Consider the following 12,950-nt stretch of genomic DNA (forward strand, 5'->3'; position numbering starts at 1 on the left):
CTCAGGTTCCAGATTTTTTTTTTAAAAGTTGTATCTCAGCCAAATATTGTCCTATCCTAACAAACCATACATCAATGGAAAGCTTATTTGTTCAGATGATGTATAAAAACTGGTTGTTGTCCAGGGTCACACATTTTATTTGAAAGTATTCTGTCGTGAACTGTTTTGGGACGGATATGATAGTTTCTAAAGTTGTGCGTCCTGCATTAAAAAGCCTCAAACTAAAGAGTGTCGTGTCCCTTTAAGAGCGGACTCCCCTCGGTTCATCGCAGCTGTCAATCACGCATCGGTCTCTTTGATCTTCGCTGTTCTAAAGCGCGACTGTTTGTTACTTTCAAGTCACGCCGATCGTCACAGCATAAAGAACTTTTCTCTCCCGCGCGAGTCTGAAACGCTCTTCTGAGCGCCGAAAACAGCGACGACAACAATCAAAAGTACATTAAAGTTCGCGTGAATATGCCGCAGCTGAACGGTGGAGGGGGAGATGATCTCGGGGCGAATGATGAGATGATCGCGTTTAAAGATGAAGAGGATCACGAGAAGATCCGCGAGAGCGCGTTCACGGAGAGCGACCTGGCTGATCTCAAATCATCTCTGGTCAATGAATCCGAGATCAGCCAGAACTCAAACTCTGCTGTAAGACCCCGTCAGCGCATTCGTGTGTGTGTGTGTGTGTGTGTGTGTGTGTGCGCGCGCGCGCGTGCAGATGCTGTGAATGTGTGGTCGTGTGCGTGAAATAAAAGTGTGTTTGTGATGAGCAGGTGATCAGAAGAGGACAGCAGGAAGATCAGAGGATTTACACCGATAAACGAGAACATCTGGACAACGGTGAGACTACACACACACACACACACACACACACACACAGTCCCCAGAAGTGCTCAACATGATGTAAAGTGTTCCCTCAAACCATGTGCGTTTTGTTTTTAGTTCTTGAGGGGAGAGTTTTTACTCTGCTTTTGCTACTTTTTACCTTTACCTTTATCTAGAAGCACGCGCTGGTTTGTGTGTCTTTATTAACACAAATCTGTGCGTGTGGCTGTGTGTAGTTAAGTTTGGGTGCAACACTGACCCCGGCCGCCTACTAAATCCGACAATATTTCAAAGTACTTCATTTAACTTTCCGCGTTAGAATGAGTCTGTGGCAGCCTGAAAAAAGTTGAATTGGGGAAATTAAAAACTTTCATCTGTGTCTGATATGTAACCGATGGACTTTTCTTGGGGAAAACCTGAAATCCGCATCATTTAATAAGCTTTATTATATATATATATATATGTCTCAAGCCTTTTTTTGATCGGTTTCCTTCATTTGCGCTCCAGAACTGAAACCTGTTTGAAGGGGATCTGTGATTTACCATCATTATATATTTACAAGGGAGTCTATAAACACAACAAAGCTAAACAGTTCAGTATGAGGGCTTTACTACAGCGGAAGTTCTTCTTGTTGTTGTTGTTGTTTAACTGCACACCTTGCACATTTGCTAACTTTTATTGTTCTGTCTCACTTTCTGACTTCAAGTGCCCAAACATCAAGATGGTGGGATGTATAAAGCATCTTATTCTGGATACCCGTTCCTGATGCTGCCCGAGCCGTATCTCCCGAACGGACCTGTCTCTCCATCTGTAAGTTCTTCTCCAGCATTTGATCAGTAGAGTCCAGGTGTGTGGGAACCGCGCTGAAGCTCTGGTTAGTTTGAGACAGGCCTGTAATTGCACTACAGCACAGTTCCAGTAAAGGGCCTGGAGAGTCCCGCTCGATGCTCTTTGAATCTCAAGCTCAGTAGACGTACATACATCAGATCTGTTAGGTCTTACAGCGATGCATGTGCTTTTCAGAAATATTTGGATATTCAGATATGGTCCTTTAAGTCAGATGATGCCTTAAAGTCAATGGTGCATTATATTAATGAACAAATCGAAAACAGTTTGATAATGTTACATGACTTCATTGTCATTTACCTGTGGCATTGTGACTGTGTGGAAATTATGAATGTAAGTGTATTTATAAAGAAAAATGTGCGTACAGTAATTAAACCCAGGTTTTAGCTCACACAGTGGTTAGATTCCTTCTTGAAAAATGTTTTTTTTTTAATGTTGTTAATGCAGAGCTGAAAACGCCAGTTTTTAATCATATTTTGAGATGTTTCTTGTTTTATCAAAACTATGAGGTGAATAGAATCGAGCTGTAGATAGTTATGTTATAGTATGTAGAAGTTTTTTGGACTTGGCAATATCGTCGACTGTAAAGTGCACAGATATGCACTGGACAAATGTTGTGTGTTTATAATAATCATCAGTGATGATGGCTCTGAAGGTCTGTGAAATGAAAGCATGTCTCGCTTTTTGAAGCATCTTCCAGGTTTTTCTTAAATGGGATACTTCTGTCATCATTTACTCTCCCTCAAGTTGTGCAAAACCTGCATGAGTTTCTGTCTTGTGTTAAGTACAAAAGAAGATATTTTGAAGAATGTTTGTAACAAAGCAGTTGCCGGTAGCCATTGACTTCTATGTTGTTTTTCCATGCTAACACGATGGCTACCGTCAACCGTTCGTCTACCAACATTCTCCAAAGTATCTTCTTTTGTGTTTAACTCGATAGAAGTTTGATTTTGGGGTGAACTATTCTTTTACCATCAACGCTGCTCAGTTGAATGTGTGTTCTCGAGCTCCTCAAGGCTCAGAGATGTCTTATGGGACACGGCCTGATCTGTGGTCACGATTAGTCCTTTACAATCATTTAATGCTATTTGCAAACATCCCAGCTGAACGGGAACCATAAAATCTTCCAAATTCAAGAACTGTGCTTGGTCCCTAAAAAGTGGAAAGTATAGATTATAGTCGTGCACTGCTTTCGAACTCAGAGGCGTGTAAAGGACATCTCTTTACCCACAATGCACAGCTAAGCTGTTGATTTCACACAGTAATCGGGGATCCTTTATATGTTTATCATTTAAACTCCAAGGGTATTTCATTCCCAAAGACGAAGCGACTGATTGAAGTTAAAGCAGGGCCCCGATCGACATGAGCTCATGATTCAAGCCGCCTTTAGTTTTTGAGTACACAATAGAAGAACATGGGCTTTGTGTCTTAATCCAACAGAGCAGCTCTCTGACTGACAGCGATAAGTAACAGACACTGGATTACACCGTCTTAAAGAAAAAAGCTCTTTAACTTCAATCAGGACACAATGGGCCACTGGAAGGCTCCTCGTCTTGGAAAACCAAAGGCATGATGTGCGATCGCTGCCATCTAATTCATCCCGAGGGTAATTGGTGTTTAAGAAAACCAAATCATGTTGAAATACACATATTGATGAGAGAACCTATTTGAGCGGTCTTTGAAGTGAGCGCCTGCAGACGAATCTGCACTGCTATTTATGGAGCCGGAAATGTTTGGGAAATTATCAAAAGCCGTCGATCCCCTCAGGCGTTTGCAGCTGTAATTATTGGTGTGGTCGTGTCTGTTCCGCTGCGAGAGAGAGAGGGACAGGTGTTTAAAACCATCTCATAGTCCTGCTCCAACACGTCGACACAAGATCAGAACTGTCGAGCAGATTCTTCTCATGCAGCAGATGTTGAAGTTCTAATAGTGTCTGGACAGTTAAAGTAGTTTGTACAAAAATAGATTTTTTCAGAGAATTGATTCAACCTATTTTCCCGTCCGAAAACTCATTTTGTGATCGTATTTGGTGAAGACTTGAGGCACTTCACCTTTTAAGGGATGGTTCACCCAAAAATGCTAAATGTGTCATCATTTACTCCCCCTCACACCTGTATGAGTGTCTGTCGTCTGCTGAACACAAAAGAAGAGATTTTGAAGAACGCTTGTAACCAAACGGCTGACAGCAGCCATTGACTTCCATAGTAAGGAGAAAAAAATACTGTGGAAGTTCAGCAACTGTTTGCTTTACCCACATTCTTCAAAACATCTTCCTAAAAATACCCACATTCTTCAAAATCTCTACAAATGATCTTTGGTGCTTTCCATTGACATCCATAGTTTGGGCTTAAAATACCATGGAAGTATCTTTTTAAAAATGCCCACATTTACCCTAATAGTTGCTGGTAGCCATTGACTTCCATGGAACTTGTGAAAATAAAATAATATGGTTAATGGATCCAGTCGATGTCAATAGAGACCAGAAACTGTTTCTTACCCACATCCTTTAAAATGTTTTTGCTGGTATCCATTGACTTGCATAGTATGGAAGAGAAAGAATACAGTGCCTACCGGCAACTTTGCTTCCCAATATTCTTCAAAATATCTTGTCTTGTGTTCAGCAGAAGTCAGAAACGCACGCGTACAGGCTACAGAATCAATGATGACACAATGTTTATTTCTGGCTGAACCTTGGCCTTAATAAAGTGCAGGAAACTGAGCTTCGATGGAGAAACACTGATGAATCAATCTGTGAAACAAAGAAGGATTTATTTGAAAACTCCTACTTCTTAAAATCAGCGCTCTGAACTTTTATTAGACTGTTGCCCGGCATATATTTCATATCGGTGTTTATGTCACTGTGCGTCTTGTCGTCAAGGCTTTCTCTTAATGAATCAGCCCGCTCCTTGTCTTGACTAAAGCTCAGTAAATGTGAAAGAAAATCCCCCACTTCAAGGCATCCATAGGCTTGTGACAGTCATCGATGTCAGGGCGACAGTCAGTGACGCATGTGTGATGTGAGCAGGTGTTCTGTCTCCTGGAGCAGACAGGAGTGTGTCGGCTCGTTCTCACAAAGGTGTGTGAAGTTGCTCGTGGTGGGACGAGTCTAGAGTCACACCAGAGTCTGGCCATTCAAAGAGCTGCTGAACGAAGACGCTCACATTGTATTCTGATGAGGAAATCATGGCCATGATGTTCACTGTATTCACAAACTCTTGATTCCATTCAATTACCATTTGATTTCATTTCGTTTGGATATATGTGTGTGTGTGTGTGTATATTTGTTATGAGTATATATAAATGCAAACACATGCATGTATATATTTAAGTAAAAATATTAAAGTTTTTATTTTTTTATTAGTTTTTATATTTAATGATATAATTATGTTTCTAATCCAAATTTGGTGTTAAAATATAAACATTTAAATTGTGGCTGTCATAAACTTGTTTATATAACAATTTTGTTTTCCCGCTAATTAACAAACATACACATGCCATAACACCCTTGAGCTCAAGTGAGGATTAAAAACAATTAAATAATATAAAAATACTATAATTACAATAAAAACTGTAATACAGAATATACAGTTTAAGTGAAGATATGATTAATATGTAATACATTGCATATATTTAACAACATTTTTCTAGCTGGACATTGAATGGCTTTTAATGATATTGATTGCAAGTTGTTTCATTGACGTCTTCCCGCTGTTTTTCTTCCAGCAGATTTGAATTTGAAAGCTTTGTTTCATTGAGATTATTTGCTGGTGAGCTACAAATAATGTGAGTGAAGTTTTGTTCATGCATCTATTGAAAATGGACCAAAAGCTTGATCTTGGAATTTAAGAGAACATATCAAAATGAAGATTGATTCATACCATTCAATGCAAACCATCCATGTTACTTGAATTAGGATGAGGTTTGAGTCCTGTGTGCTGTTGACTCAGTTGTTGTGTCCTAGATGAGTGCACTGCAGTCATTTGTGAATTGCTCCGTAGACTCTTACTGATTTGTGACGTCTTGCACTTGTTTTGAGCAAGGTTTCAGTGGAATGACGAGTCTTAAACCTCCGTAGGCTGCTGTGATAACGTGTGTGTGTGTGTGTGTGTGTGTTGGCCGGACCCAGCTGTGGCAGTCGTGCTGCTGGTAGATGGGTATCAGATGGGAGCAGGATTAGTGCGTGTGATCACACCCATGTGTGGCTGCTGAGGCTCCAGTAGGTCTGGCCCGGCACTAATTCGGGGTGCTGGGGGCGTTGGCTGACCCCAACAGTGGGAAGCTCTTGTGGGACAAACTCCGCATGTGTCCCAGAATTCATAGCTCCTGTTCTTTTGCTCTGGTTGTGTGTTTATGAGGGGCAAAGACCATAAAGGACAGGTCTGAATGATGCAGGGTGACCAGACGTTCTGTTGTCCCGGGACAGTCCCGTACTTCGCTCTATATTTAGAGCCCGGTTTTGAAAGCATCATGTTTTGTCTTCAAAATTTCTTTACGACTGGGTGATCGGACAGAGTGCTCTGTTAAGCCAAAACGGGCTTCTTTAAGATAACCAAGCCAAAACTACCATCCAATCACAATTCATTATTGATTAACTTGTGCGATTAGTTCACCTTGTGCCTGAATTGACAAATACACACACAGTGGTTCATCAGATGTCCATCGTGTGACGTATCTCGCATGAAACAGTGTCTGTTGTGGCATAGGTGAACATAAACGTGGGTGAATATGTGGCATGTGTGCGGTTTTAAAGGGACGGCAGCCTAAATAAGTACAAGTCTGTCATTAATGTTAATCAAACAACAAAATATGTTATTTATACATTTTAAATAAACCTGTTCTATTTGAAAAACGAGTGATTTAATCTGTATCTCTATTGTATTTGTCTTAGGGTTTGTAAATTGCTTCTGTTTTTTTTCTTATTTATAACTAATCCTAAATAGATAGATATCATGAAATAATTTCATATCATGCTCATAATGCCCATAATAGCGTGATCATGATACGACGGATGTTACATCACAGATGTGAAACATCATGTTGCTTTCTGTGTGTACTGTCCCTTTAAGATAATCGAGCTCAACTGGATCATGTAATCTATTTGTAAAGCTATAGGATCCGTCTGGAAGGTTTGGACCTTGAATTCATTTGATAAAAAAAAAAAAAAAATAATAATCTGAAAGTGAAACTTTTTAATTAGAATTTAAAGGTTTTTGTGGAAGTAGCATTTAGCTCACTCTTCATCTTGATTTTCAAAGCCCTCTACATGATATGAGCACTTAAAGCTACAGGCACACATACACTATTACCCTGAATATAATACATCCATCTGTTCATCATTGATAAACCAATGTTCATTTAGTAAAAATATGAACCAAATTAAATGGCAATTTTGGTCACACTTTAGTTTAGGGACGAATTCTCACTATACTACAACTTTACTAATTTGCTGCTGATTGTTAACGGTCAGCTACATCATTAAGTTTATGTATGAGGTGGATAAATGGATCTAAAATATGATCATGCACAATAAGACATTAAGTGTGCTTTATAAGAACTAATAAATAGCCAATATGCTAGTAATAGGCATGCTTATAAGCAACTACTTAATTGCGTCCTAAAATAAAGTGTTACCGTAATTCTTTTAGTAACAGATACCACATAATTGTTTTTTCCCAAGCATTCTGGGAACTTGCAGGACATTACGTAAAATAGTTTGTTGAGATGATTCAACTCTGAAAGTTCAGTGCAAACACATTTGGAGGATTCTTGTCTGGTTTGCACAAAACGACTACGAAGTACAGAAACAAATGTTCAAGCTACTCAGAAGTGCCTTTTGCAACGTCTTTAATTTCTTTTATAGTTCAGCAGTTTTCCGCACATCTTTATCTCTTTTGTCGTCACATGAACATCGGTGTTTTATATATGAAGCCACTGAACTTGTTTTGACCAGACGGGCGTTCTGTAGTCACCTGTGTATTATTGTGTGTTTGGTTTCCATGTCTTTTGGGACAGAGGTTAACAGGATGGATGACTCTCTAGTGTGTCCTGATCTGTGAATATACAAGAAACACGTGGCGTTGAAGCCGTCGACCACATCACTGCGCGGCTCCTGTGATCTCGGTGTTATCTGTGGATGATGTTTAAATGAGCACACAGTCAGATTTGCAGCAGAGCCGGTGTTGGCCAGAAACTAATACGATTATTACACCGTTACCATCAATGAAACCGCTCGATACTTACTTTTGATGCATCAGCCTCTGCTGATTTAAAGTACAACATACCAATAATTCCTTTTTTCACGACTCTATACTGTGTGTATATTATAGTATTTACAACACTTTAATAAATGCTACAGCATAGTATTAGTAATAAATAAAGTAGTATACTTGACCCTACAGCTGTAGACAACTAAAAGTAATTTGCGTATATTACTATAGTTGTTGTATTACCACAGCAAGTACAGAATAACCACAACAAAATAATTCAAGTACTTTACTACTACAGCATGGTTCTAAAAAAAGTGTGCACCTTGCACAGTGTAAAAGGAGTAACTAGTAATGAGTAATAAATGACTTTTTTTGAGTAAGGAGCCGAGCGCTGCTCAGAAGTTGAGAATCTGGTTTCAGGTTGTGCTCACAGGATTGTGGATCATTAGAGAGGAAGGCGCTCTACCTGCGGCGCGTGGAAACACAGACGCTCATTTCATCCGGAGGCGAAACTTTACCGCAAAGCGAGAGCTTTAAAAGTAGGGACATCCCAGATCTGCTGCCCGCTGCCTTTCAGATGTTATGGAACGTGGTTTTCCATGCGTTTTTTTTTCCCCCTCCCCTTTTGATCCAACTGGAAAGCATTTCGCTGCTAAAAATAGCCTTGCGCTCATGGGACCGAGGTCTTGGATCTCGAGGAAGAAAAAAAAACCATTTTAATGCAAAACATGAAAGTAAGTCTCTTCTCAGAAGTCCCCGTTTTTAGGGTAACCCCCACTCCTGGCTTCATGAACGGTTCTGGAGCTGCTGCTGCGTGATGATGATGATGATGATGGGGCTTCGGTTTGTTTTCATCGTGTGCGTGACATGCATCCTACATCTCTGTGTTTCAGTGAGAGTGGGGCGTGCTGTGGTTATGCGTGAGTACTTGTGCAACTGTGCTTTCACTACAATGCAAACGGAGCGGCTGGAGGAGGAGAGCGCGAGTGTTTCCCTCTCTCTCTGTCTGGTCTTATCTGATGCTCGAGGAGGTGTGGGTGGAGGGTGTGGAGTAAACACGGTCTGCTTGCGGAAGGGAGTCGGCAGTAAACACTGAGGCTGGTAACCACGCAGCGCACCTGGTGCACCTTGACGAGAACCACTTTAAACAGTCACAGGCGCTCGCTTTCTGCCTTAACTGTTTCACGGCCGGAGAGTGTCTTCTGACTGGAAACCAGGGATAGAAAGCTTTCATGGATGTTAACCCAATAAACAATACTTTATGCATAGAATTCAAAATTTGTACATTTGTAAACTGCACATAAATAACTATTGTGTGCATTCGTTTAAACAATAACACTTTTTCTTACACTTCTACATCTGTAGATGTGTTCCTGGAGCACAAAAGCAGTCTGAAGTCTCTGGGGTATATTTGTAGCAATAGCCAACAATGCATTCCATGGGTTAAAATTATTAATTTTTCTGTCAAAAATCATTAGGATATCAAGTAAAGATCATGTTCCATGAAGATATTTTGTACATTTCCCACCGTAAATATAACAAAACTTAATATTTGATTAGTAACATGCATTGCTAAGAATTCACTTGAACAACTTTAAAGATGATTTTCTCAATATTTAGATTTTTTTGCTCCCTCAGATTCCAGATTTTCAAATAGTTGCATCTCAGACAGATATTGTTCCTCCTGACAAACCACACATCACTGGAGAGATGATTCATTCAGCTTTCAGATGATGCATAAATTGTAACTTCAAAAAATGACTCCAATAACTGGTTTTGTGCTCCAGGGATGGTAATCAAGCTCTTTCTGACTTCTGACTTATAAAGCTACCGCGTCACATTTCCGAGGCCTAATTATGATCAAATCAAATAATGATTTCCAGCTGATACTTTAACAACCATTAGCATGATTGTACAAATGTCATTGTATTACTCTGTATTATATCTTTGGCTCATTTAAATCTCATCGAAGACATGTATTATTGGAAATCATTTCCTGAGGGTGCTTGTTATAAAGATCTCATGGATTTATATCACAAGTATCAGAAGTGCATCGTACGTTTTGGCCATCTACATTCAGAGCTGATTCAGTTGAAAAGTCTCCCTGTTGATGAATCTCATCCAGCCTCTCAGAGGAACGCCACTGTGTCATCTCAATGCGTCAGATCCAAACTATGACAGTATTTGCTCGTGATTTAGACCCCAGCTCACTCTCGCCGACTCCTGCTTTTAATTATATCTTCCGCAGCCAAATGTCCCGATGAAAGGAAAGCAGAGGGGCTTCTGGGGGTCTGCTGGAGTCTGTGGGGTGTAAAGGGTGGGTGGGTGTGTGTTGACAGAGCTTTGTGTGTGTTTGGTTGTTTGAGTACAGTTGTGTGTGGTAAGATCTTGTGGTTTACCATGGAAAATGAGAGCAGAAAGAGCCTTCACTCCTCACCTGAAAAACAAAGCAGCGACTCTGACAAATGACAAAAGTGGAGTGAACAACACAGAACTACTGCTAGAACAGTCACTGTAAGGGAACTGTGCTGTTTTTATCATGTCCTTTGCACTACTCAACTACACAGTTAAAAAAGTTTTGTTTATTCAAGAAAGTACTATTTCAGCCTTCTTTAAGTTGTAGTTTCTTTGTAATTATTTGTGGAATTCAATTCAAATTCATTTATGTCGAATTTATTGTAATGTTTGGTATCACTGAGACGCTATTATAGTGTTTATTAATAGTTTGTTTTACATTTAAATTATAGTTAAAGTTTTAGTATTTTTGCCATTTTATGGTACTTCATTTGTTATACATCTCTAAATACAGTAGATTTTATTTATTTATTTTATTTTTATTTATAGGCTAAATCAAGTTAAACTTAATTAAAATGAGAAATGTCTGCTTGGCAACCACTGTAGCTGAGGAAATATATATATATATATATCCTATTCCAGTTAATGTTTATTTTAGTTCAAGTAACAAAAATATATTTAAAAGTTTCAATTTCAGATAATAATAAAAACCCTGTAATTTAAATCTCTTTCTCTCTCTCTCTCTCTCTAATATATATATATATATATATATATATATATATATATATATATATATATAATATAAAAGACTGTAAAAAAGAAAATACTTTTTAAATTATTATTGAATAATTATTTAATTAAAAAAAAAATATATATATATACATATATATTGCAGAACATTAGCAGCACTTTTACTTTCAATCCTAAAATGCATTATTCAATTAATAATTTAAAATATGGGTAAATTGCCTGTAAAAAGCAATACAGAATATTCCTCTATTACCACTGTACACTGGGTCTGTATTTTAACAGACTTTTCTTATCGTGCATCTATGAACAAAACCGTTGGAAATCAGTACTGGAGACGTGTAATGCCGATGATTGAGGTGTTTCACCCTCGGCAGTGTGTTATAGAAGCGTCCCACCAGGAGGAAGAGGATGATGAAGATGAAGATGTGTTTGTCAGTATGACTCCATGTTACTGTTGGCCTTTAATGAAACTGCACTCGAATGTCAGACAGAGATGTTACTGGCAGCTCAGAGCTGCTCTTCATTAGCGTCTCAGCTCCGGGATGCCGCTCGTGGAAGTCACTGGTTATTATGGGATGCAGGGGCAGGAGAATCCAGAGCCGGTTCACTCGGAGGAGGCAGAAGACCTCATATTTACATTACAAATCATCATCAAACTATGTGCCTGACCACAGGACAAATAAGACGCAGTGTTGGGAAGCAGGACTGGAGGGGGGGTCACACGTTTCAATAGACTGCAGTCCATAGGGGCTTTTTCATGCAAAAACTATATGGTATTGCTGTGTTATTTGTCCAAATGATCGATTGGATTGATGCCTCCTTCTCCAATCCCCATGCAGTGTTGAGTTCAGTCGACGGATATTTTAGTGCAAACGCCACAGAATGTGACACACTGTGACACACTGCATCTGCTCCGGATAAACACTTTTTAAATTATTATTTTTTTAAATAATTGAAACAGTTGATGCACTGTAAAAAATTCTTCCAATTTTAACTTAAAAACTTAAGGCTGCAACTGAACCTAAGTTTTTAAGTAAATCAACTAGGTTGTAGAAGTCATTTCAAGTTAAATTACATTAAAACCACTTTGAAAAAATCAAGTTTAGTTTAAAAAGTTTAAAAAGACTTTGACTTTGCGTGAAATTCGCATGCAAAAGGTAAAATAAAGTAAAAAATGACTGTGTTTCTTAAAGTTTTAATATGAACAATATTACAATTTCTTAAAATTTTTCTGTTTTTGCTCCATGTTTTAATTTTAACAGTTAATCTCTGTTATGCAGAACTAGTAAAGGAACGGTTTTTGATTGGATTTACATTTAAAGCATTAATTAAAATGTTATAATGTTTTGCATTCATTTTAGTTTTTGGTAATCATTTTGTATTTAAGCACAAAATAAATAAAATATGAAAGCACAACATTTCTGAAAAGATCAAACTTATTTTTACTTGGGGCCTATTGTTGTTGAAATGTTAATAAATTGTTAAAGATTTATGATTTTGATTTGATTATACATGTTTTTGGAATCCAATTTGGAAAAATGAAGCTGAATCAGGGAAAAAATAGAACCGATTTCATGGGGCTTTCTCCTGTGCGTGTTTGTTTTTGTGCTCTGAAGAGCATCAAAGGTTTCTATTTGCAGCATTGAACATTGTAGCCAATCATAGAGAGGTTTGTTGAACACATGAACGCAGTAGCCAATCAGAGGTCAGAATTGTTTTTAAAAAAAATTTTTTTCATTTTTAAATCAATATTTACTCAACTGAAAACTATTTCAAAGCTTCATGCTAACGTTTAAATATATGATTTAATTTTAAATGCATTATGTATGCAATTTTTTTTTCTTTTTTCAAATACTGAAATCGTTTATGCTAACTCAAATTGTATTGTGAAGTGTGATCTTTTATTGGCTTTGGTTATGACTATTGAATGGTTGGTATAATAACAACCATCTACATCCATGTTTCAGGCAAAAATTGGCCAGGTAGTTTATATATTTCATCTCTTCCCATCAAAAGAAGCCAAAGCATCAAGCTTTGCAT

General features: G+C 38.3%; 1 protein-coding gene across 6 annotated transcripts in view; it reads left to right on the forward strand.

Moving 5' to 3' along the window:
- Nucleotides 1-270: 270 nt before the first annotated feature.
- tcf7 (transcription factor 7) overlaps nt 271-12,950 on the forward strand; it is a 52,345-nt gene continuing 39,665 nt past the window's right edge. For 3 of the 6 annotated variants that reach the window (XM_059526884.1, XM_059526882.1, XM_059526883.1), the window contains exons 1-3: nt 273-636; nt 762-828; nt 1,520-1,623. In XM_059526884.1, the coding sequence (XP_059382867.1) occupies nt 457-636; nt 762-828; nt 1,520-1,623 (351 nt within the window). In that variant the 5' untranslated portion in view covers nt 273-456. Of the gene's footprint in view, nt 637-761; nt 829-1,519; nt 1,624-12,950 lie in introns of all 6 variants that reach the window. The other 3 variants (XM_059526880.1, XM_059526885.1, XM_059526886.1) reach the window with 3 other exon arrangements.

This window comes from Carassius carassius, chromosome 36, assembly GCF_963082965.1.
Source record: "Carassius carassius chromosome 36, fCarCar2.1, whole genome shotgun sequence".
Taxonomy (NCBI): domain Eukaryota; kingdom Metazoa; phylum Chordata; class Actinopteri; order Cypriniformes; family Cyprinidae; genus Carassius; species Carassius carassius.